This window comes from Erithacus rubecula (genome assembly GCF_903797595.1).
Source record: "Erithacus rubecula genome assembly, contig: SUPER_W_unloc_1, whole genome shotgun sequence".
In the NCBI taxonomy this organism is placed as follows: Eukaryota; Metazoa; Chordata; class Aves; order Passeriformes; family Muscicapidae; genus Erithacus; species Erithacus rubecula.
In genome coordinates, this window is record NW_027635709.1 from 1,677,382 (window position 1) to 1,702,435 (window position 25,054).

At 40.0% G+C, this 25,054-nt stretch overlaps 1 protein-coding gene across 1 annotated transcript in view; it reads right to left on the minus strand.

The window, feature by feature from the left end:
• The window catches only part of LOC306814076 (ceramide transfer protein-like), a 116,451-nt gene that overhangs the window by 19,511 nt on the left and 71,886 nt on the right, over positions 1 to 25,054 (minus strand). Inside the window, exons 5-9 of the mRNA XM_079329790.1 lie at positions 24,158 to 24,265; positions 23,230 to 23,368; positions 20,018 to 20,101; positions 8,521 to 8,678; positions 1,156 to 1,248 (exon numbers count right to left, since the gene is read on the minus strand). Of these exons, the coding sequence (XP_079185916.1) occupies positions 1,156 to 1,248; positions 8,521 to 8,678; positions 20,018 to 20,101; positions 23,230 to 23,368; positions 24,158 to 24,265 (582 nt within the window). The remainder of the gene's footprint in view (positions 1 to 1,155; positions 1,249 to 8,520; positions 8,679 to 20,017; positions 20,102 to 23,229; positions 23,369 to 24,157; positions 24,266 to 25,054) is intronic.

A 25,054-nucleotide genomic window follows, 5' to 3' on the forward strand; every position in this document is an offset into this window, starting at 1 on the left:
AAGTGTCAATATGCTTTGATATAAGACTTAGGTTTTAATTAACAGATATATTTTCTTAAAAATGTTTATTGTACATAAGTAAATATATTAGCATAATTGTGTATTTAGACTCCTTCCAAGTATTCCATTGCCTTAGGGTGGATTTCAGATATGTGCTCAAAACACAAGACAAAATTCTGTGGATCACTACTGAGAATTATTGGAAAGAACAGTTTAACAATAAACAGCAGGTAGAGATGATTAAATTATTAAAAACTTACATCCTCTAAGTAAAATGGTAATTTAGGAAAACTAGGTTTACTGCTTTTATTGAATTGTAGAACAAGCTAGTCCAGCAAATTTCAAAAATCTACTTTACATCAGGGATATCTGGGAGAAGCAGTTGGGTTCATAACCAGGTAGACAAAGTCCAACTTCCTATTCATTCTTTTCTTTTACAGTGCCTCATCCACAACAGAGAACATAAGCTCAAATATCTTTTAAATATCTCAACATATTAATACTATTTCTCAGCCTATGATTTGTAAGTAGAAACCTGCTTAATTAACGTAAATTAAAGGATCGAGTTCTTAAAAGTTACGCAAACAGCTTTATAGGTGCGTTACATTATTGTTCAGAAGGCAGTTTAAGAGACTCAGACTTTAATTAAATAACCAAACTTAGGAGAAAGTTGATAAAATATGCCATTTAGCAGATGAAAAAGAATCTAAAATAATTGAATTTATCAACACATTTCAAGTGCCAGTGACAAGTTAAAAATCAAATTAAACTTCAGATTCTAGGACTGCCTCTGCAGGCAGGGCTTTCATATTTGCATTACATATCTAGACAGCTGACTAATTAAAATGCAAGAGTACACAACATTCAAATGAGCAGCATAAAATGCACAAGAAAAATAATTTAAAAGTCAGCAAAAATATCTATAAGCAAAATGCTTTAGACAAAAGTAGAATAGGAAACCCAAGGTGAAGACAGGCTTTTATTCTCAAAACACTGAAGGATTTAGATTCTTCATTTAGTTTCAGTTTCCAAGGCAGAAAAAGTGGAATGAACACATTTCACAATGACCTTGATTTACATACACACTCCATTGAGAAACAAACTAATCTTCAAAAGCCTTAGCATTTTAAAAAATTTCAGAAGCAGAATTTGTACCTCATAGTCTGGCCCTCCAAAGTGGGACTTTTTCTTCAGTTCTGCCACAGCATTTTTGTATGCTTCTTCAATTCTTCTCCTTTTCTCTATTTCCTGTAAAATTGCATGATCATTTAAAACAGTAATAATATATTGATTGATAATAGTCAGTATGATAATAAATGGAATGATTAGTATAAGATTTATTCCCAAGGAATAATTACAGAGGTGCTGATTTTCTGATTTTATTTGAATGTATGCATTATATGTGCCCTTATAGATGCATATATGATACAAAGCTCAGGGAGCTAGCTACCTTGAGCATAACTTCTTTAAGTCACATGGAATAAACTAGATCAGCAAGAAAAATCTGGTATCTAGTTTAATCATAGCTATTCATGTTTGTTGAGGGTCAATCCCACTTCAGTGACTGAAAAAAGTTATGGAGAATATTCTGGGAGTTATTGAAAAACACCTGAAGGACAATGTAGTCACTGATCACAGCCAGCACAGAATCATGAGGGGAAAGTCCTGCTTGTCAAACGCAATTTCCTTTTATGACAAGGTAACCCACCTAGTTGATCAAAGGAAGCCAGTTGATGTAATTTTTGGATTCCAATAAAGCTTTTGATACTCTCTCTTGCAGTATCCTTCTGGATAAAATGTCCAGCACACAGATGGAAAAACACATTATACACTGGCTTGTGCTAAATGGGGTTACACGAGGCTGCTGGCCAGTCACAAGTGGTGTTCCAAAGGGCTCCATTTTAGGGCCAGTTCTCTTCAACATCTTCATAAACAACTTGAATGCAGGACTAAATGATATACTGAACAAGTTTTCATGCAAAGCTAAATTGGGAGGAGCTGTTGATTCCCTTGAAGGCAGAGAAGACTAAACTGTCCCTCTACAAGATGGAGGTGGTATAATTTTGCAAAGTAGCCGGATTCTCATTATTCGCATTTGTGTTTTGCTGCCAAGTAAAACATGGTTCTGAAGCTAGTGAAGTGCCAAGTCTGGAGAAGGAAGGAGAGCAAGCTGGATTGCAACAACACAACTTGTAAAACACTAATTTCTTTTAGCCAGTGACAGAGATCCTGTTCTTACTATGACATGCCTGCACAGCACAGAGCCTGTGTAGTGAGAGGAATGTTACATTTGTCTTTACAAACAAGTTGTAAATCTGTTGGTAGGTAAAGTTAGCACCTAGAGATAAAAGAAACAATAGGAGGGATTACACTGATTGATGAATGGGAAAAGAGATTTGCCTTTACAAACTGTAGGTTTTCGGGTAAATGAAATTGGGTAACAGAAGATTAAAGAATCAATGGGGGGGGGAAACTATGAATTCTATAAGAATTAAAAATTAAAAGGAAGGGTTATACTATAGAGGGGAATCTCAGGTGTCAGGCGTTCCAGGAAGTCTGTGCCTCTCATGTACCTCAGTCAATGGGAAAAGAGAGAGGGAAAAGCGGCCGGGAAAATAGGATAAAATGGAGGCCGTGTCCTCCAAAAATTTGAGAGATCCCAGAGGAATTCCCCATGGCCTCTCCCTTTATTTGAATAAAGCAAAAAGGACTCCTCTGTCTCCTTTTTGGACATAAACCTCTGGTGTTAGTGGATTAATTTTCCTTACAGTAGTGAATCTGCTGATATATAAAGGACAAACTTGATGCTGCACCTTTTAATTCTTCTAGCTGGTCTTTTAAAGACACTGGACAGACTTACAAGAGCTTTAAAAACCTCCCAGATAAAACACACACAAATGGCTGTCCAATTTAATATAATTTTCTCCTCTAACCTCTCAGAGAAAACATTCTGAACTTTATCATCTTCTAATATTTATTTCTTTTTCAGAGCAGCATAAGCATCTATCCAAGAAACCCAAGAGTACACAGATCAACATCATTCTTCTCCTACATCTATTTATCAGATGACAGAGTAATTTTTTGCTCAGGCTCATAGTTATAGAAGAGATTTTTACAGAGCCATGTTTAGTCAATAAAACAAGGCTAAAACCAAAACAAAACAAAAGAAGCCCTACAACTGAAGCGGAATAAATAGTGTTAGCAAAGGTTTGAATACATTCAACTGCTGTCTTTAAATTCTTGTGCAGGGTGTAGGTGTCAAGGTGTTGGTTGTGGGGGCTGCAGGAGTGTCATATGAGGGAGGTGGCCAAGGGCTGTCCTGTGTGAAACAAGCTCCAAAACAGACGCAAAACAGGACATAGCTGAACCCGTCCACCACATGCATGGAATCTCTGTGAAAATGTATTTAAGAACAAAAAACAGCCCAGGGAGAGAGAACAAAAAGGGAGCAACAGAGGGAATGCCAAGGCCAGAAGAGAATGATGTGGAGGAGTTCCAGTGCAGAGAATATATCCATACTGTAGCCCATGAAGGACCCCACACTGGAGCAGAGGGACATTTCCTAAAGGAACCATGTTCCATGGAGGACTCCCAATGAAGAGTTTTCCCAGAGAACTACAGCCCTGAAAAGGACCTCTGCTGGAGCAGGGGGAAAAGTGTGAGAAATGGCATAGACTAAGCGTTTTGGATTGATCTCCAACCCTCCATTCCCCACCCCCCACCCCCACCACATTGCATTCCTTGGGGCTAGCAAGCAGGATGTAGGAAAACCTGCAGTTAAAGAGTGAAGTTGAGCCTGGGAAATTGGGAAGAAAGCTATTTTAGTGTTTGTCTTTTTGCTTCCTACTAACCATGCCTATTTTAATAATCAACTGATTTTCTGCCAAGACAAAAGCTCGTAAGCAATCTTCCTGTCTTTCTCTTGACTTGTGATTTTTCTCATCCTGACAAGTGTGATAAAGTTGCATATCTACCAAAGCAGAGAAACATAAAATCTCCAAGTGACACCCTTTAAAATGTATTTACTTATGCTGTAGGAGTGCCTATGAGTAAGAATCAGGGGGAAGGCTCACAAGGAAGATATCCTGGTGGGAGTCTGGTGTGGAACACCCAACCAGGATGAAGAGGCAGATGAACTATTCTATAAGTGGCTCTGATGTTTCAAGATTGTCAGCCCTTGTTCTTGTGGGAGACTTGCCAGATGTCTGTTGGAAACTCACCACAGCAGAGAGGAGGCAGTCTAGGTGGTTCTTGGAGTATGTGGAAGAGAACTTCCTGACAGCCCTGGTAAATGAGTCTGATACCAAAAGGGTTAATTCGATTTTTACTGTGCCTGTGAACTTTTAGTAGAAAAACAAGGCATGCAAAAACTGCTTTCTCAGCAAGGATGGTTGGAAGATAAGAAGACGACATCTGGCTCAAGAATGTAGTGACAGACAAAATAAGGACTGAATCTGGGAACTCAGGGTGGGTTTTATGGTAATGGGTAAATTGTAATATGCATGTAGTGACTGTATAAAAGCAACACTCTTGTAAAATCATGTCTGCATAGGGTTAGGAGTATCCCCTGTGGGACCTCAAGCCTGAATAAATGATGCCCTCTTTATCACCACATTAGTGTTAAGGAGTCTTATTCCAATATTTTGGAAGATTTGGTAACAAGTCTACCAGGGGTTGGGTCCCACTAGAGCTGCTGTTGGTAAACAGAGATGGGCTGCTGGGAAATGTGGTGTTCAGAGGCTGTCTTGAGCACAGCGACCACGATATGATAGTTTTCACTACCTGGTGAAGTAAAGAAGGGCATCAACAAAACCTCTACCCTGGACTTCTGGAGAGTGGGCTTTGGCCTGTTCAGGACACTGTTTCAGAAAAGTCCCCTGGTGAACAGTCCTTAATAACAAAGGGGTCCAGGAAGGCTGGACATACTTTAAGAAGGAAATCTTAAAGGCTCAGGAGTAGTCTGTCCCTATGTGCCAAAAGACAAGCTGTCAGGGAAGAACACCGGCCTTGCTGAACAGGGATCTTTCATGGGAACTCAGGGAAGAAATAAGGTTTATGACCTTTGGAAGAAGGGGCAGACAACTCAGGAACAGTACAAGGATATCATTAGGTTACACAGAGAGAAAATAAGATAGGCAAAAGCTCAACCAGAACTCAATCTGGCTACTGCTGTGAAAGATAATAAAAGGAGTTTTTATATATATATACATTAGCAACAAAAAGAACACCAAGGAAAATCTTCGTCCTTTATTGTATATGGGGGGAAATATAGTCACCAAGGATGAGGAAAAGGCTAAGGTACCTAACACCTTCTTTGCCTCAGTCTAAAACAATAAAATCGGTTATCCTCAGGGCAACTGGCACCCTGAGCTGGTAGACAGGGATGGGGAGCAGAATAGCCCCCCTGTAATCCAGGAAGAAGCAGTTAGCAACCTGCTGAGCCACTTAAGGCACTTGTAAATGTATGGGACTGGATGAAATTCATCTCAGGGTGCTGAAGGAGCTCTCAGAAGAGCTCACCAAGACAATGTCCATCATTTATCATCAGTCCTGGCTGACTGGGGAGGTCCCAGATTACAAGATTGGCCAATGTGACGCCTATCCACAACAAGGGTCGGAATAGGGATATGGGGACTACAGGTCTGTCACCCTGACCTCAGTGTCTGGCAAGGTTACGGAACAGATCATCTTGAATGCTATCACATGGCATATAGAGGACAACCAAGGGATCAGACCTAGCCAGGATGGGTTTAGGAAAGGCAGGTCCTGCCCGACCAACCTGATTTCCTTTTATGACCAGGTGACCCACCTAGTGGATGAGAAGAAGGCTGTGGATGTCAACTTCAGCAAAGTCTTTGATACTGTCTCCCATGGCATTCTCCTGGAAAAGCCGGCAGCCCATGGCTTGGACAGGTACAATCTTCATTGGGTTAAAAACTTGTCTGGGTGTCCAGGCCCTGAGTGAGTGTGATGGTAAATGGTGTCACATGCAGCAGTCACTAGTGGGGTTCCCCAAGGCTCAGTATTGGGATCAGTCCTGTTTAATATCTTTATTGTTGATCTGGAAGAGCAAATCAAGTGCACCCTCAGTAAGTTCACAGACTTCACCCAAGTTGGGCTGGAAGTGTTAATCTGCTGAAGGGTAGGAAGGCTCTACAGAGGGATATGGACCGGCTATATTGATGAGTCGAGGCCAATGGTATGAGATTCAACAAGACCAAGTGTTGGGCCCTGCACTTAGGCCACAACAATCCCATGAAGTGCTACAGTCTTGAGGAAGAGTCTGAAAACCTTCCCAGCACAAAAAAGGACCTGGGAATGCTGGTAAACAACAGTCGAACATGACCCAGCATGTGCCCAGGTGACCAAGAAAGCCAAACCCATCCTGGCCTGTATCAACAATAGTGTGGCCAGCAGGACCAGGGAAGTGATTGTCCTCCTGTACTTGGCACTGGTGAGGCCACACCTCGACTGCTGTGCTCAGTTCTGTACCCCTCATGACAAGGACATTGAGATGCTGGAGGAAGTCCAGAGAAGAGCGACAGAGCTGGTGAAGGATCTGGAGCACAAGTCTGATGATGAGAGGCTGAGGGAGCTTAACCTGGAGAAAAGGAGGCTCAGAGGTGACCTTATCACTCTCTACAACTACCTGAAAGGAGGTTGTAGCCAGGTGGGGGTAGGCCTCTTCTCCCAGGCAACCAGTGACAGGACAAGAGGACATAGTCTCAAGCTGCACCAGGTAAGGTTCAGGTTGGACATCAGGAAGAATTTCTTCATGGAAAGGGTTGTTTAAGCATTGGAATGGAATGCCCAGGGATGTGGTGAAATTACCATCCCTGGAGGTGTTCAAGAAACAACTGTACGTGACACTTAATGCCTTGGTCTAGTTGACAAGGTGGTGTTCACTCAAAGGTTGGACTCAATGATCTTAAAGGTCTTTTCCAACCTAAATGATTCTGTGATTCTGTATGAGTGAAAGTGAAATGTAAGTTTGAATTTTTAACTGCCTACAGCTGAAAACAAGTGCTTTAAAGTTAGTCCACAGAAAAACAAAAATATGACAACTAATCTAAACCAAATTCTATACTAACATATTATTCTGTAATAACATATACTAACCTACTGACAAGAAAAAATTCACTTCATCCATGCTGTAAGCAAACTGTGATAAGCAAGAGTGAACTGTGCTTGCTCAGTCTGGAATAGAGAAGGCTTTTGTGGGGAGATTTCATAGTAGCCTTCCAATACCTCCAAGAAGGTCATCAACAAACTGAGCCAGACTCTTCACAGTGGTCTATAGTAGGAAGAAAAACAATAGGCAGATACTGGAATAAGAAAGAGCTGCTCCAAGTGGATATATAACAGCAGCTGAGCATCAGAACAGGCTGCTTAGAATTGGTCTGCAGTCTTCAGCCTTGAAGACTTGAAATCAGACTTGATAAATCCATGATCAACCCGATCTGATTCAAACTGTCCTTCCTTTAGGTAGGAGGTTGTACTAGAGATGGTCTCTTGTAACCTGAATTAACCTACAATCCTATGAACAAGCTTCAAGTCTTAGGTCTGCTATAATTCCTTAAACTACCTAGATGAAGCAATAATAAATTAAATGTTGACAGAAGTCACAATACAGTTAGATAGGACCAGGTCTTTCACATACAGACAAAGAGCCAGGAGATATGGACAAGGATTCAAACATGGTTGTGTTTTGTCTGAATAACTTAATTCTTTGAATTGTGTACCACTAACACATATCAAGTAAGATTTGAAATGTGATATACACCATACAGAAATATGTTAAATTAAAAACAAGATAACAATGGCTAAAGGACTATATAGGACACCAGCCAGAGATGGCAAAATTCTAGAAATCAAAGCCTGAAATACAACCTAGCCATGTTTCCAGCACATCTCATCTGAAGAGAGAAGACACTGCTTCTTTCAGGTTGCTATAGTCGTTGAGTAAGCTTACCATGAACTATCACTGCCATAAGAATAGCATAATATCACCCCAGCCCCACCCCAAAAATTAACCAATTGGTATAAAACATGACTTAAATTAATCTCTTTAGTCTCCTAAAGGTAAGTGAAATAACTGTATCTTAGATCTTTAAAGTTCAAACTGGTTGTTCTCCTCAGTTCAGGCACCATTTCTTACCACAAAGCATTTCAGAGATTTTACATCATTTTGCAAGCATAATTAGGTCTCTTAGAGGGCTGCAAGCAATACAATTATTACTGTAGAATGCTATCAGGTTCTTTATAGTATTAAAAATATAGGAATACTATCTGAACAAGAGCTGGGAAAAGAAAAAATATGATTAATAATGTTACTGTATCACCAACAATCAGAATGAGGTTTTACCATGCTAAAGGAGTAATAAATAATGAAAGCATCTAAAATTAATAAGTGCTGTACATAAAAATAAAATAATAAAGTTTAAACCAACTAATTTGAAATTTGAATTTTAAGCTGAAGAAATAATTTTTTCACCAAAAATTAAAGGAAAATGATCTTACCTTATCTAGTCTTTTTTGCCAGCTTTCTTCATGTTTTACCATGAGTTCAATACAATGAGAGAGTGTAGCTAGGATTCCAGCAGTAGTTGCCTTGAAAGTTATAGCTTCTCCTTTAAAGTCTATGCCATTAATCCCTTTGGGTGTCACATAGGGAAACACTAAAACCAAACATTAATTACTCATTGATAACTGCCTTTAACTCAAAAAAGCATTTTACATGCATGCTCTATACTATCACTGTTTGAAGAAAATAGACTGGCTAGAAATTTAATTTAAAAATAAAAAACAGAAGTGCTAATAATTTTCAGCTATTCACTGGATAAAGAAAGAGATTTAAAAAGAAAAAACACATCTCTTCAGCTTCATCTTGCTATACCGTATTTCAAGTCTGCTTGTAATGCTGTACTACTCTGTAAATCATGTGGTTGGAGGAAGTGGGAATACTTTGCACAATAGCAGTTTGACAGCTTGAAGTGGGGCCTAATTAATACAGAGCAGCCTTAAAACATATCCAATACAGCACTAAGAAAGAAACTTTTTCAAAATGCAATGAGACACCTAAGGTAATATTTCAAGTCTGCTTTTAGCAGGTAACTATAGATTTAAAAAACACAACATAAAAAAGTATGATATAAAAGTATCAAATATGTTGAATTATCCAAGTACTGTGGTGTTTGGTAGTTCCAACAACTTCTTGCTGTCAACCAGGCCATTTGTTACTAAGTCTATTTAAACAAGTAATTTAAATTTGTGACAAAAAAGTACCTATTCTATGTCAAACTCGTATGTAGGTTGACAGAATAACAAATTAAACACTATACAATAATGTGAGAAAATATTAGAAAGCAGAAGTAGCGCTCATGTTGAAGCTGAGCCAAGCAAGTTAAAGTAACTCCTGCTATGCCATGGGGCAACCTGATGACTTATTGCCCACTTGGATATTGCTTTCTTTTCCTGGTCTGTCAGTTTGTCCATGTGCCACAGTTACAGTTTAAAGAGTAAAAATAATTATTTGTGCAAATTTATGCAATATCAAGCTGCAAGGGTAAAAAGCAGTTTTCAAGCATCTCAGTTCTTGTAGAGAAGAGAAATGCAATTGCTGTTCTCTAATAGTAGATCACAGTATTTACACTTAAGGAACAGAAAGCAAACATCACATGGTCTTAAGTAATGGTTCAAGTCTCCAGAGGTTTTATATACCCTTCTTTCAGAAGGAATCAAAATTTTTCAAGCAGATATTTATATACCATACACTACTTCAAATGCCTCAGTAAACATACATACTATGGTAGAACACAGCTTATCTTTTAGTTTCATGTTAATCAAGAATACTGCCTAAAAGAGTAAAGACAATGGGAGTGAAAGAAAGAAAAAAAGATCAATCTGCTTCAGAAGCAATAATGAGCTCTGCCTTTCCCTAACAGCTGCCAAGGGGAAAATGCAGTTTATACTGCTAATATGTCATGCTGGTGTAGACCATGTTCATGCTCAGGCTTGCCAGCACAGCTAAGCTGCTTATACATGCGATTTTTCTCTTAAGTATGCAACATGCTAGACACACTGAAGAAATTACCACTGACTGCAACAGTATAAAATAATTTCATAAATCTATGGCAAACTCCAAGGAAAATGCAGCCAAGTAGCCTCATTTCCTGGAAAAAAAAAACAGCTTTTGTTCCTGGATGTCTTTAGGTCTCATCTACAACTCATTAATACTTCCACACAGTTTCAGTCATCATATATTCTAAGTAATTCTTAATGACTAGTCTCAAAGTAGCAGTGATACATACAGAGTTTGCAGTTTCAAACTCAGTGTCAACAAATGTTACAATGAGATCTTGCATGTTTAGTAGGTTCAAGTTAAAGGCTAATAGAAAAGTGTTATCATTGCAATTGCTCTTGTCTAGAGATCAAACTGTATGTAGCCAATGAAAGATGCAGCAGTATTATTTTTCTTCTACTTCAACATCTTTCAAGTGGTTTCTTTTTAGTTATTCTATCTCTTAAAATTTTTGTTTTAGTCATTAATTGTTTTCTCTTGCCTTTCTTAAAATTAATCTCTGTTAGGATAGATCAGTTGTGCCTTCTTATTAATAAGATTCTGTTTGTAATACTTTCCCATATGTTCCAAAAAATCACCTGTTCAATCAAATCTGTTTCCCACAGAAATTAAAGACTAGTTTTAAAAGACAGTAAGTAGAAAAACAAAGCTCCTTTATCTTTTCCATTTTATGCCCCTTTAACATCTTTTGTCACTAAACTAATTCTATATGAAAGAGAAATGTAAAAGATGTTACACTCCCTAAAGTATACCCCTGGGACACCATCCCATGAAACAAAGAAGTTCCTTCAAACGAAACCCCCCCTCCCTTATCGAAAACCCCGTTATCTCTTAGGATTTCTATTGACTCAAAGTCCCAAGTTAATTGGTTCTTTTCTTACTTAGAGTTTTAAGATAATTGGTTAGTTTGTAAGTTGTAGTTTTTATTGGTTAGAAACTCAATCCTCTGGAAACCTATATAAAGTCTTTGTTATCTGATATAATTAGACCGTTGTTAGCATTTCCCTTCAAGGACAATAAAGTTATCTTCGGAATCTTTGCTGCGCGGTCTCAAGCCTTTACACTTCGCTAGTGAGTAGCTGGGGGTTCTGTATCCGGGGTTCAGAGATATCTGGACTCAGGGCTGCAAACCCCGGGGTTGGAAAGCTTACAACCCTAAAAACAGCTACAGAGAAATGCTTTGGTACACAAGCCATTTATTTATACCTACTGTTGATGGTATTCTGTGGATAGCAAGAGTATGAGTATAATTAGTTTTCCTCTAAAAACAACCTCATTATTTCAGCAGTATACTGGTGAATATTCTTCCTCCATTCAAAGCATTAAAATCCAACACAAATCCCACTGTGTTTTATATAATTTTTTTTCCAGTCGGTGTACCATTTCCATCTTTGTAGTTTCACTACAAAACCACCTTCCATCTTCAAAGAGGTTCCCTTAAGTACCACCTACTGCTCTTATTCTTACAGAATTTAAACCCAAATGCACTCATTTTCCTGAGCAGATGAATGGTAACACTTCCTGATCAAGATTCTACATTCTTAGATTCTAAAATCCCACTGGGTAAATATGCATCAGCCAGGCTCTCCCTTGGTACTTTATAGAAACGATCATTGTTTTGGTTACCAGATTTTCTAATTGGAAAGTGAGCAATAAATTTGAATGCCTTCATAGTACTCTTTTTAACTTTCACTCAAAGATCCTAGAGAACTGTACTAGTTTAAAACCAAGCTAGAAAATTAAATCCACTCAAGATGCTCCCTTTTCCCCCCTGCCCCATCTGATAATGAAGGAACACTAGGAGATTAAAAGTTGGAATCACAACTTACTGAAAAATTGCAATACCCACACAATATTAACAACAGAATGCACTAAAGAGAGAGAGAGAGTTTTACCACAGAAGGGCACTCAACACCAAATAAACAATAACGTCTCCCAAAGACGGCACCCGGTGTGGTTTCCTAGACAAAGGCAGAATCGTGACTGACCCTGGAGTGGGGCAATGTGGTATTTGGAAAAATAAAAAGATATATCGGGAGGGTCTCACAGCTTAACTTTTCCCCCCCAGCCCAAAAAAAAAATATAAAGCAGGGACAAAAAGAAACTTGGAAATCTAGTTCATTTAAATGAGGAGTTGTGCTGTTGAAATTCTGACTTTGTGCCACCTGGTACAGCTCAGACTCCACTGCAGGGGCTCTCTCTCCAGGGTGGTGGCAGGATGGTGTGGGTACAGGGGCTCACTCTCTGGTGCAGTGGAGACATAGCAGCAGTGACAGCAGTCCTGGTCCCACACTCTCTCCAGAGTGAGCCCAGAAAAAAAAAAAATCCTGAAAGCTTCTTATTTTCAGCCTTGGGTTTTTCCCTTCCAAAACCACACTCCCCGGTGGTGGCATGGATGATATTGAATAGACAGCATAAAAAATTCCACCCTTTTTTCTGTACCCAAGATATTATCTATCCCTAATTCTATACCATTAGTATAATGCCCAGATTTTATACATTTCAACTATATACATATATATACATATTGCTTTGCACAAGCACAGGTATTATTTCAATAGTCACTGGAAATACCTCCAAGATGTTTGTTGAATTCTTTTAGTCCATGACCGGTGTAACTGGATCAGTTCATACTCCTTGTCCATGGTATTTACGACATACAATATCAGTGTCATTCAACAACCCATATTACATATGCAATTCAACATTACAGACTGTTCTCAACCAAATATCAAATCATCTTGAGGTACACATTACGTTTACCTGTCCCTCTGCATTTCCCGCTAAGTGCACCCAGGTCCCTGAGCAAAAAGAATCCCATGCCCATGGGTTTGCCTTTGCTTGAAACCAGACTAATCCAAGCTGTCTTCCCTAACACATTCCTCCTATATACCATGGGGACTTCATCCCCTTCTACAGTATGTAGAGGTTCTGATTGGGCAAAGCCAGCTTGATTGGTGGAGCCTTTAGTGTTAACTAACCAGATGTCCTTCACTAAATGTAGATCCCAGTGTTTGAAGGTCTGTTTTTGCTTGCAATGCAGGATGTAACCTAAAGTATATATTCTATCACCATCTGTTGAAACCAGGTGAGGCAGTGATCTTTATCTTTTCCACAACTCATCCTTTCTCCAGGAAGATATCTTCTGTTAATGGGCCATTGAGTCCCACTGCATGACTGATAAAGTTACATCATCCCATTGTGAGATGCTCCACCCAGGGGGAGGAGCCAAGCATTTCCTACCTAGATAAAATCTGAGATTTGGAACAAAAGAACAGCCTTTTTCCACTGCATTCCAGAGGAAAACCAGACCCTTCTACATCATCACTGGACCTTCCAAGGAAAACTACACCCTTCTACTGGACCACTGCTTCAACCGAACCACATGTGTCACTCCAGGAGGACTGCAGCCACCATTTAATTGGACTGTGTCCTGGTTTGAAAGACAGGTATCTGCTAAGAAGGTAGGAGCCTCTCTTTGAAATGGAGAGTGTAAACCCAAATTATTATAATTTTGGAATTAAGGGGCTCTCAGGCAAAGATATGGGAATAGGAATAACAGTTCTTTACTGATATGTATATATATGTATATATAACAAGACAAACAAAACAACAACAACTACAAAATTAACAACAAACAGAACAGGAATCCAGTAACAGTTCTCTCGGTTGTGGACACCTTTCCCCTGTGGTGCAGTTACCGTCCCAGCTGGCAGCACTGACCAGCTCCCGGTGAGCAGGGGGAGATGCGGTGATCCCACGTGGCTGGAGGGGCGCTGGGGGGTGATGGCGGCTGTGTCCCAAATGGGAAGGGTGGAGGAGTGGTGCTGCTCACAGATCTTGGGGGCAGTGTCGGTCCTGGTGCTCCAACAGGATGCATGGAGGTGGCAGGGTGAAGCAGGAAGGTGTCCAAGAAGGGGGGGTGTGAGGTCCCACAGTTGAGGGAAGGCAGCTCCTGGCATCAGTGTGGCAGGGCAAGGTTTTTTTCAGTGGCCATTCTTCTCTGAGCCAAAGGAGTGAGAGAGAGTGGGCAGCTGCCCACACCACCTTTACCTGCCCCCCGATCTTTCGGTGTTCTCACTCTCTCCTCCCTCTGCAAGAGAAACTTAAAAAAAAAAAAAAAAAGGTACAGGGAGTCTCTCCCCTCCCCCTGTCATGAGGCATTCATGCTAGGGTGTAGCCAACAGATTTCTTAGCATGACCATGGCGAAAATTCCACAGAGACAAAAGGGAAAAAAAACAACCCCCAACAGACTGCTACCAACACCCTGACTTACGGGGTGTCAGGTTGTAATCTGACTCTGTCAGTGTTTTCTTTTTTTGTATTACTGTATTTTTATTTTTATTTTCCTAGTAAAGAACTGTCATTCCTATTCCCATATCTTTGCCTGAGAGCTCCTTAATTTCAGGATTATAATAATTTGGAGGTATGGGGTTCACATTTTCCATTTCAGGAGAGGCTCCTGCCTTCCTTAGCAGAAACCTGTCTTTCAAACCAAGACAAGGTCCCACCGCCCATTGCTTTCAACATGGTTTTTAACAGTCCATGACATCATTCTATCTTTTCAGAGGCTGGTGTGTGATAAGGAATATGATACATCCACTCAGTACCGTGCTGTCTAGCCCAGGTGTCTACGAAGCTATTTTTGAAATAAGTCCTGTTGTCTGAATAATCTTTCTGGGATGCCATGTGGCCACAGAACTTGCTTCTGAAGGTCCAAGACGGTGTTCTGGGCAGTGACATGAGGTACAGGGTAACTCTCCAGGCATCTGTTGGGGGTTGAGTGTTTTTCTATTACTGTGCCAATTGAAAGAATTTTTCCCATTATCATGCCAATGGAGCTGGCCGGGTTACACCCAGGGTCTCTGATGAGTCCAGACAAAAGGGGTGGGTGGGAACGGCTCCCAGAGGGGCCTCTGAGGCTTCCGGGAGGGGACTCGGGTTTCCGGCAAGCTCGGAGGAGGACGCCCGGGATCTTCAGTCCACGCGGCCGGAGCACAAGTGAGCCAGACCCTCTGTGATCACCTGCCCTGCATCTGCCCCATGCCAGCCTCCTGCCTGTGCGGACACAGCTGATCACCCTGACACAAACGGTGAGCGAGGAGCCGCCGCTCCAGCCCGTTCCCACCCGAGACCGGCGTGGCCGCTGCCGCCCCACCCCCTCCTGCGCCCTCCGGCTGCCCCCGGCAGATCCGGACTGTGGACTAAGCACAGAAACAGCGTGCTTGCATCTAAAGGGACTGACACCGAGTTATCTGTTCTGTTCTGTTAGCAATTTTAACAACTGCTGTTGTTTTCTGCTTGTACAGTTAGATATATTAGTAAAAGAGCTGTTATTCCCACCCCCTTATCTCTGCCTCAGAGTCCTTGATTCAAACAATTATAATACTTGAGGGGAGTGGAACCAAAGTATCTATTCCAAAGGGAAACTTCTGCCCTTACTGGCAGACACCTGTCTTTTCAAACCAGGACAGCATCTCATGGTTGTTTCCACCACTGTAAGCACATAGTGTTTGCCTTGGCAGGTTTGCGGGAGTGTGATGTAATTGATCTGCCAGGCCTTCCTATATTTTTATTTCAGCCATCATCCCCCATATCACAGAGGCTTTACCAATTTGGCCAATTTGATTGCAGCTCATGTTTCACACTTAATGATAACCTGGGAGATGGTGTTCGTGGTTTAGTTCACCCCTCAGTCATGAGCTCATCCATATGTTGCATCTCTTCCTTAATGACCTAAGGCATTGTGAGCCCATTAAGCCAGAAATAAATCACCCTTATATTTCCAGTCCAGATCTACCTGAGACACTTTAATCTTGGCAGCTTGATCTACCTGTCCATTGTTGCAATGCTCTTCAGTAGCCCAACATTTGGATATGTGTGCATCTACATGATGGACTTTTAGAGCCAACTTCTCTACCTGGGTAGTGATGACTTGTCACACTTTGGCATCCCAGATGTGTTTACTTCTTAGCTGCCAATTGGTCTTTTTCCATTGTTCCAGTCACCCCCACAGAAAATTTGCTACAAACCACAAGTCAGTGTAGAGGTAGAACTTTGGCCATTTCTCTCGCTCAGTGATATCTAAAGCCAGCTGGACAGCTTTCAGCTCTGCAACCTGACTTGATTCACCTTGTCTATTGGTAGCTTCTGCAACTCACCACATAGGACTCAATACAGCAGCTCTCCATTTTCAATTTGTCCCTACAATATGGCAGGAACTGTCAGTAAAGACAGCATGTCACTTTTCATTTTCTGGTACCTGATTATATGGTGGGGCCTCCTCAGCATGCGTCACCTGCACCTCTTCCTCTTCTGATGATAGTGTAAAATTTTCTCCTTCAGGCCAATTCATTATGATCTTCAATATCCCTGGGTGATTGGGGTTTGCTATTCAAGCTATCTGTGTGAACAGCATGACCCATTTACTCCACGTAACATCAGCAGCATGATGTGTGGAAGGGACTTTCCCTTTGAACATCCAGCCAAACACTGGTGCCAGGAGGATCTGTGCTTTGGTGTCAATAACTTCAGAAGCAGCTTGAACCCCTTCAAAAGCTGCCAGAATGTCTTTCTTAGTTGGGGTGTAGGAGGCCTTGGATCATTTGTTTCCCCTACTCCAGAACCCTAGAGGTCATCCTTGAGTGTCCCCAGGTATTTTCTGCCAGAGGCTCTGGGAAGGACCCTTCTCCCTGGATGCAGCGTAGGGCGTTTTTTACATCCTGTCCTGTGCTGACTGGCCCAAGGGCTATTGCATGAACAATCTGCTGTTTAATTTGTTCAAAAGCCTATTCTTGTTCAGGGCCCCATTTGAAATCCTTCTTCTTCCAGGTCACATGATAGAGAGGGCTTGCAATCAGACTGTACTCTGGAATATGCATTCTCCAAAAACGCACAGCACCTAAGAAAGTGTCCTGGTTTGAAAGGACAGGTGTCTGCCAGTAAGGGCAGAAGTTTCCCTTTGAAACAGAGGCTATGGTTCCATTCCCCCCAAGTATTATAATTGTTTGAATCAAGGACTCTGAGGCAGAGATAAGGGGGTGGGAATAACAGCTCTTTTACTAATATATCTAACTGTACAAGCAGAAAACAACAGCAGTTGTTAAAATTGCTAACAGAACAGAATAGATAACTCGGTGTCAGTCCCTTTAGATGCAAGCACGCTGTTTCTGTGCTTATTCCCAGCCCGGAGCTGCCAAGGGCAGGCGGGGGGTGCAGGAGGGGATAGGGCGGCAGCAGCCACGCCGGTCTCGGGCGGGAATGGGCTGGAGCGGCGGCTCCTCGCTCACCGTTTCTGTCCAGGTGATCAGCTGTGTGCACAGAGGCAGGAGGCTGGCACGGGGCAGATGCAGGGCAGGTGATCACAGAGGGTCTGGCTCGTTTGTGCTCCGGCCGCGTGGGCTGAAGATCCGGGCGTCCTCCTCCGAGCTCGCCGGAAACACGAGTCCCCTCCCGGAAACCTCAGAGGCCCCTCTGGGAGCCACAGCAATTGACACCTTTTGTCTGGACTCATCAGAGACCCTGGGTGTAACCAGGCCAGCTCCATTGGCATGATAATGGGAAAAATTCTTTCAATTGACACAGTAATAGAAAAACACTCAACCCCCAACAGAAAGCCTGTGTTTCCTTCTTGCTGGACACAGGGGACAAAGCTGCTATTTTGTTGACCACATCCACTGAAATCTGATTACATCCATCTTTCTATTTTACTCCTCAAAACTGAATTTCCTGGGCAGATCCTTTCACCTTACTTTGTTTTATAGCAAAAACATCAGGAGGATTTGGATTATCTTCTCCCCTTTCTCAAACACTTCCTCTTCTCTGTTACTCCACACGATGGTGTCATCAATGTAGTGCAGGTGTTCAGGAGTGTCACCCTTTTCCAGTGCAGCCTGGATCAGTCCACAGCAAATAGTAGGGCTGTTTTTCCACCCTGGGGCAGTCAGTTCCAGGTGTACTGCACGTCCCTCCAGGTGGAAGCAAACTGTGACCTGCACTGTGCTACTAAAGGAATGGAGAAAAACCCATTAGCAATGTCAGTGCTGGCACTACTTAGGTGCCTTGGACTTCCGAGTTCGTACTGAAGTTCCAGCATGTCCGACAACAGCACTCAGGGATGGTATGACTTCATTCAGGCCATGATAGTCCACTGTCAGCCTCCACTCTCCATTGGGCTTAAGCACTGGCTATATAAAACTATGAAAGGATGAGCAAGTTTTGCTGACCCCTCCCTCTCCCTCCAGTTCATGAATCATCTCATGGATGGGGGTCATAGAGTCCCGGTTGGTGCAGTATTGTCAACAGTGTATTGTTGTGGTAGAGATCAATACCTGTTGTTCTTTGACCCTCAGCAGTCCTACATCAGAAGAGTCCTCTGAGAGACCAGCCAGGGTATTCAACTGCCTGATTTCATCTGTCTCTACAGCAGCTATACCAAAAGCCCAACAATACCCTTTTGGGTCCTTGAAATACCCTCTCCTGATCACTAAAATTAATCCTCAGCAGAACAAGTGCTTTATATGATTGAAAAAAAAATCTACTCATATTTTTAGTTCTCTGGAAGTATACTGTAACTCCTTCCAATTCCTTTCGTCCTAACAGTTTTGGCGATAATCTAGAAAGAAAATTTAAATGCAGCCAGGAAACATGCAACACATGGGGAACTAGAGCCAGATAAAAGAAAGCAGAAGATGGAAAAAGGCTTATTTTGCACATATATTCTTCATATTCTTGAAGTGTGGCAGTGAACATTGCATTTTTTCTAAAAGACGCAATTTGAAACCTAGCCAGACTGTTAAGTAGGCAGGTACCTGGGTGAAAATACCAACTCATCTATCGGACCTTAAGTGCTAATGTATCATTGGTTGAGAAACTGAATGACAGAAATTCTAACCAACCACCTATGTGAGCCCGGGAAAGATCAAGCACCCTATTTAAGCGTGCTCACGCAATAAAGTGGATTAAGTCTTGTTACAGTGAACTACGAGTGTCATGTCTTTGTCTCAGACCCGGCACCCCCCGGCAGCCCAACGGATGAAACAACAGAAACTACTGTAGCAACTGTAACATTGAAGAAAGTGTCTACAATTTTAAAAATGCTTTTGCTAAGTACTTTTTTTGGTGATTCCATCAAATTTGCAACTCTACTGCTTCAAAGTTTTGTGAACCAAAGTCTAAAAAATACTGAATTGTCAAACATTATAGAATGTCAGTGCAGAAATAATTTCAGCCAGGAAGCAAGATAAAGTATAAAAAGAATGCAAATAGATTTTTTTAATGAATATACAACTTCTGGCAGGCTAGATATGTCAGATTTCTAAAAAAGCAAGACTTGCATGAGAAATTCACATTTAGTGAATGGATGCAGTGAGTATAATGACTATAACCAGGACATTTAAGATTAAAATAAAAATCAGAATTCTGTTCCGCATAACACTGAAAAATGTAGTTTTAAAAAGTGCAAAAATTAGGATGAATGAGATTCAGTAAAAATGTTGACTTAATCATTACATAGACATCGAAGTTAAAAAACCCATAATGGGGCTCACCTAACTGGAAAAGCATTGTGCTTCACCACACTCCTAAAGCAGATAACACAAGAAAAACTGCAATTCCCTGTTACAAATCTCATTTCCCAGTGTACAAATGATGAAGCTGTTTCAACAGATTTTTGTAGTGAAATGGCTTTGGACACAAATAAGAAATTACAGCTTGACAGTTTTGCATTAATATTTGTGTGAATTAAGATTAACTCAGATTATAATTCCTTAACTGATTTTCATGATTATCTTGACATGAATAAGCATGTCCTGTCACATGCATTCAAATAACTATTCTTGTCATTTTCTGCTTAGAAAAGAATATAAATACCCATCTTGTATCAGGCTTATAATACCATTTGTATGAATTTTCAGTGGAAAAGTTGACACACTTACATTTTTCCTTACTGTTGCTACCGTTATGTAAAAAATCCCCATCAGAACGCGTCGCAGGGAAATCATCTTCATCATCTTCTACCACTAAATGTGAGAAAGTGTGTGTTATGGGAGTGAGAAAGCTTTCCCAAGTCTTTAGTATGCAAAAAAGAATTAAGACCATCTTAATGGCTAAGCATCATTTAAGATTTTTTCCTATAATGGTCGTGACACACACCCTTCTTTATTTTTGACCACTATCAACATTACCTTCAGAAACCATCAGGAGACTAACATTTGCTCAGTGTCTAAATTTAGCACTTGATTTGATGGCAAGAAGAACATTATCTTGGTGTTACAACTGGATAAGCAAGGAGCCAAAATTGAGCAACTATCTACTCTTTTACACTAGAAAGTTCTCAAAGAAGTGGAATGGTACTTATATATTTTTTTCTGTAGTGGTTTTGGTTTGTTAATTTGACATTTTTAGGTTAATGTACTAATTTATGTGGTGGGTTTAGTGTTGGCTAAATTGTTAATGCGCTTATTACAATTATTTACTTATTTTTGTTGTGAGATAGGAATAGAAGGAAGGTAAAGTATGTATAAATTTTAAAGGGTATAAAAACCCCTTTATTAATAGAATTAAAAGAATAATAAGAATTAGAATTAGAATAAAACTTAGAATACTCTTCTCTTTCACACTTTTTTATTGACAACTTATAGAAACAATTTAGTTATTTTATTACATTTAGAACAGTCTTTTTTAGTTTATTTTGGGAGAGGAGTCTCTTTTGTTATGCTATAGAGACTTCATAAGAAAATAGTTTTTTGTGGCTTTTAATTTTTATAAATAGCAGTTGTTTGGAAATTTGTAATTGTGAAGTCTTATTTTTTGTAGCTTTCTTATAGTTGTGTTTATAGGTTATGTTAAACTTATGGGGCATTATTTTAAGGATGAGTTGTTTAAAAGTAAAGGGTTTTAAAATTTATTTTTGATATTATTTTTGGGAATAGATATTTTCTTCATCTTTCTCTTAGGGTAAAGGGTTTTTATTACTCTTTTCTTTTTTGGTTTGAAGTTTTTATGGGATTATAGCTACTTTAATATTTGTTTGTTTCGTATGGATACGTTTTCACATGTTTAAATTGCAAATGCTCCACGCCCCCATGTTTCTTTATGATTTATAGGGATATTTAATATATTATACATTATTATTATGGTTTATAAGAGAATTTTAGCTTAAGCTTAATGAATTTCTTTATTTTTCTTCTTATTTGGAACTTGACTTCTTTTTTATTGATTTTGGTGCTTTTATTTTTTTTTAATGTGTCTTTATTTTGTCCTTTTCTCTCACTTGAGGGAGAATTGAAGGTTTGTAAGTCTCATTTGTGTAGTGAAAGAGTTAATATTTTGCTTGAAGTTTGTAGATATGTGATCCCTGCTGGGTGGTGGTTGGAGTTGTTTATGGTGGAGAATTTTTTAGTGGCCATGCTGGGTGGGGGGGGGGGGGGGGGGGGGGGGGAGTTAAAATTTTAATAATTAGGTTAGAATAATATAGTGGCAGCATTGATGGCTCCCCCTCCCCCTGCTTGGTGATTTTTGGTGAAACTTAGTAGTGGTAGCATTTTAGTTGAGTTATGGGTTGGTCTGGCCGTGCTTGGGGGAGGGGCACTTGGCTTGGCAAGTGTTGTATTAGAGCAGGGCTCCGCCTTGTTGGGACAGGGCCTGGCAGGCTTCTCGGGAAGGGGTCCGGCAGTGTGGAAGAACCCATCCGCCCAGCCTGGCCCAGTCCGGCCTGGCCCGGCCTGTTATCTGTACTCAGGCTGGAAAAAAAGAGAAATTCTGGGGGTTTGTTCGTTTTAAAATATGAATCTCATAGGGGCATGTTTAACTTTCTAATTGGCTTATTAGTATGCTTATTCTCAGAGCTAGCTAGCAATTGGTTTTGCCAGGCACAGAGGAAGCTGTTAGCAGCTTTTCTTAGAACATCCCTTCTGTGGTTGGGCTCATTCTTTCTTCACTAAAACTTAATTAATATAAAACTAGCACGTTTCTCACTATCAAAAGTTTCAGGTTACCAGAAAAACATGGGAATGAATATTAATGCCTCAGAAGAGTGCATGAATATGACAAGCTGTGCTCTGGGTAGAATAATTCAGAGATGTAGACATCCATAACTCAGTCTACTAGGGCTTCCAGTGTACACTCAGTGCTCTAGCTACAGCCAATACAACTCGGCAGCATTCGTTATGGCAGAATCTTTGCCTTTTTAAAGGAATGTATTGTTCCTATGAAAACTAGTAATCTATTGCTTTTCAAAATAAAGATAAAAGACTGGTTTTGGCTGGGATAGAGTTCATTTTGTTCTCAGTAGCTGGTATAGAGCTGTGTTTTGGATTCAGTACGAGAATAATGTTGATAACACACTGATGTTTTGATTGTTGCTAAGTAGTGCTTACCCAAAGCAAGGACTTTTCAGTGCTTCATGCTCTGCCAGTGAGGAGCTAAACAAAAGGCTGGGAGGAATCATGGGCAAGACAGGTGACTTAAACTGGCCAAAGGAATATTCCACACCATAGAATGTCATGCCCAGTATATAAACCAAGGGGAGTTACCTGGAAGAGGTGGCTGTTTACAGCTTGTGAACAGGCTGGGTATCAGTCAGTGGGTAGTGAGCAACTGTATTGAGCATCACTTGTCTTTCTTGGGTTATATCTCCCTCTCCTTCTTATTACAATTATTATTAATTTATTTTACTTTGTTTCAAACAAACTGTTCTAATCTCAACCCATGGGTTTTATTTTCTTTCCTGATTGTCCTCCCCATCCCATTGGGCGAGAAGGGGAAGTGAGCAAGCAGATGCATGGTACTTGGTTGCCAGCTGGGGTTAAACCATGACAGAGACACAGCAGTAAACAAACCTGAATTCATGTTATGAGGTAAACAATTATTCTTATATAGCATCAAATGCTTAAAAGATAATTTATACAACTGTCAACTAGTGGTCAATGTTTAAATTAAGCATATTTTTATGGGAATCCAACTTCTGAAGTGAAAATAGCTAACAGCGTATGCAGAAATATCTACAGTTGATCTCATTACTAAAGACTAAATTTAATATATATACTTCATTTATATGGTATCAAATGCTATAGTAGCTATTTCAAGGGCTATTACTGTGTAAAAAGTTAAATTCTTTGAAGATAACAGTTCTCAATTACAGTTTTACCTTTATCCCTCTGGAGTTCATCTTTGGAAACTGCATCTGCACAGGCATCAAAGTATTTCTGTAAAGTATCAACTTGTCTACACAAGATGTCTCTAAAGGTTTCCATTTCTGCAAGTTTCTCACATAAGCTATGGCCCTTCTGAAAATACAAGCAAAAAAAAGCTCAAATGCTCAGCAATAGTTCAATACAAAAAAAAAAAAAAAAAAAAAAAAAAAAAAAAGATTTCTGCAATTATGAAGAACTAATTCTTTAAGCACACCAAAGACATTTCAGATATCAGCAGCTATGAAATACTGGTAATATTAGAAGAACATAAGCATAAGAAACTGTATAAAAGTGTTTCTTACTCATTTTGTCCACTGGTCTCAATTTTTCATCTTGATTTCATGTGCTACATTAGAGCATTCAATAAAAGTTTTTAAAAAAACACAGTCTTACATACTATGAGGTTTACACCTATTTACTGGAAAACAGTCAATTCTAGTTTACAATCTTTATTCTAGCCTTTACTCCCTCTTCTTGTGCTGCTCCTCTTCTGCCCCAATCAATTTCAAATGTTAAATATTTATACACATGAAATAAAGTTGTCATTTGTCAAGTCACAGAATCACCTTTTCCTTTCATCTAGAATCCCTGATATTCTCAGAAGTATGCTAAGAAAGAGTAATAAATCCTCCCACAGGTTTGATTTCCTTGCCATTTGAAAAATCACACCATAGTTTAAGAAGGATAGCTGCATAGAGGCATGAAAAAGTTTCCTGTATGATCTGTTCATCATCACGTGCTGAATTACTAACACTTATAATAAACCAGATTTGTTTGGGGCTTTTCCCTGTAATTGTGTGAACAAGTCTTCACATAGCTTATTTACTTTCCAGTTTTGTGTGTTATTTAAATACCAATACTAAGAAAATGTTGTTCACTAACCTTGAATGAAGAGGTGGATGTTGCAGAGTATCCACTTGCTCCAGAAACAAGAGACACCATGGAGCCATGGCGTCGTAAACTTGACTCTGATGCATAGCCAGATTCAGTCTAAAAACCAAACCACACACAAAAGTACAGTATTGAGGCTTTTAATAAAAAGAGAACTAGTGAAAGCAAATTTAATATCTCCTCTAAAGTAGCCCATTTGTTTCTTGTCAGGAAGCAGCAAGGGCTTAATAACTTGAATTGTGTCTGCAAGTTTAAGATGTTGATGTAGTAATTGTAAGGTTACTATAAATATTTTTTTTGTTATCATGTTGATCTGGAAAAAAAGTAGTTATCGGCAATTTATTGTGTACCCCTAAAACAGTAGCTAATTAAATAATGCAAAAAAACCCAAAAAGCATCTATTGATTAAAATAGCATGAAAAAGATAAAAAACTATTAAGTTTGACAAATGTCCTCACAAGTAAAACAGAAGAAGATAGTGAGGAACTGTAAGAAGAATATTTTCCTAAACGTTTACATACAATGGCTGACACATGACAAATGAGAAGAAAAACTCTAAAAGAGAATGTAAGAGTGCTGGAAAATCTCATCCCCTAACTACTGTACCAATCTTTATCATAGTAATTTCTATGAACTTTCTTCATCCCAGGAGGACTCTGAGAACTACTGACCTGTTAGCCTGATCCTCCTGGAAGCTATTCTAAGGTACATGGAGGATAAGGAAGTGATTCAGAACAGCAAGCATGGCTTCACCAAGGGCAAGTCCTGCCTGACCAATCTAGTGGCCTTCTATGATGGAGTGACTACATCAGTGGACACGGGAAGGGCTACAGATGCCATCTATCTGGACTTCTGTGAAGCCTTTGACATGGACCCCAATGACATCCT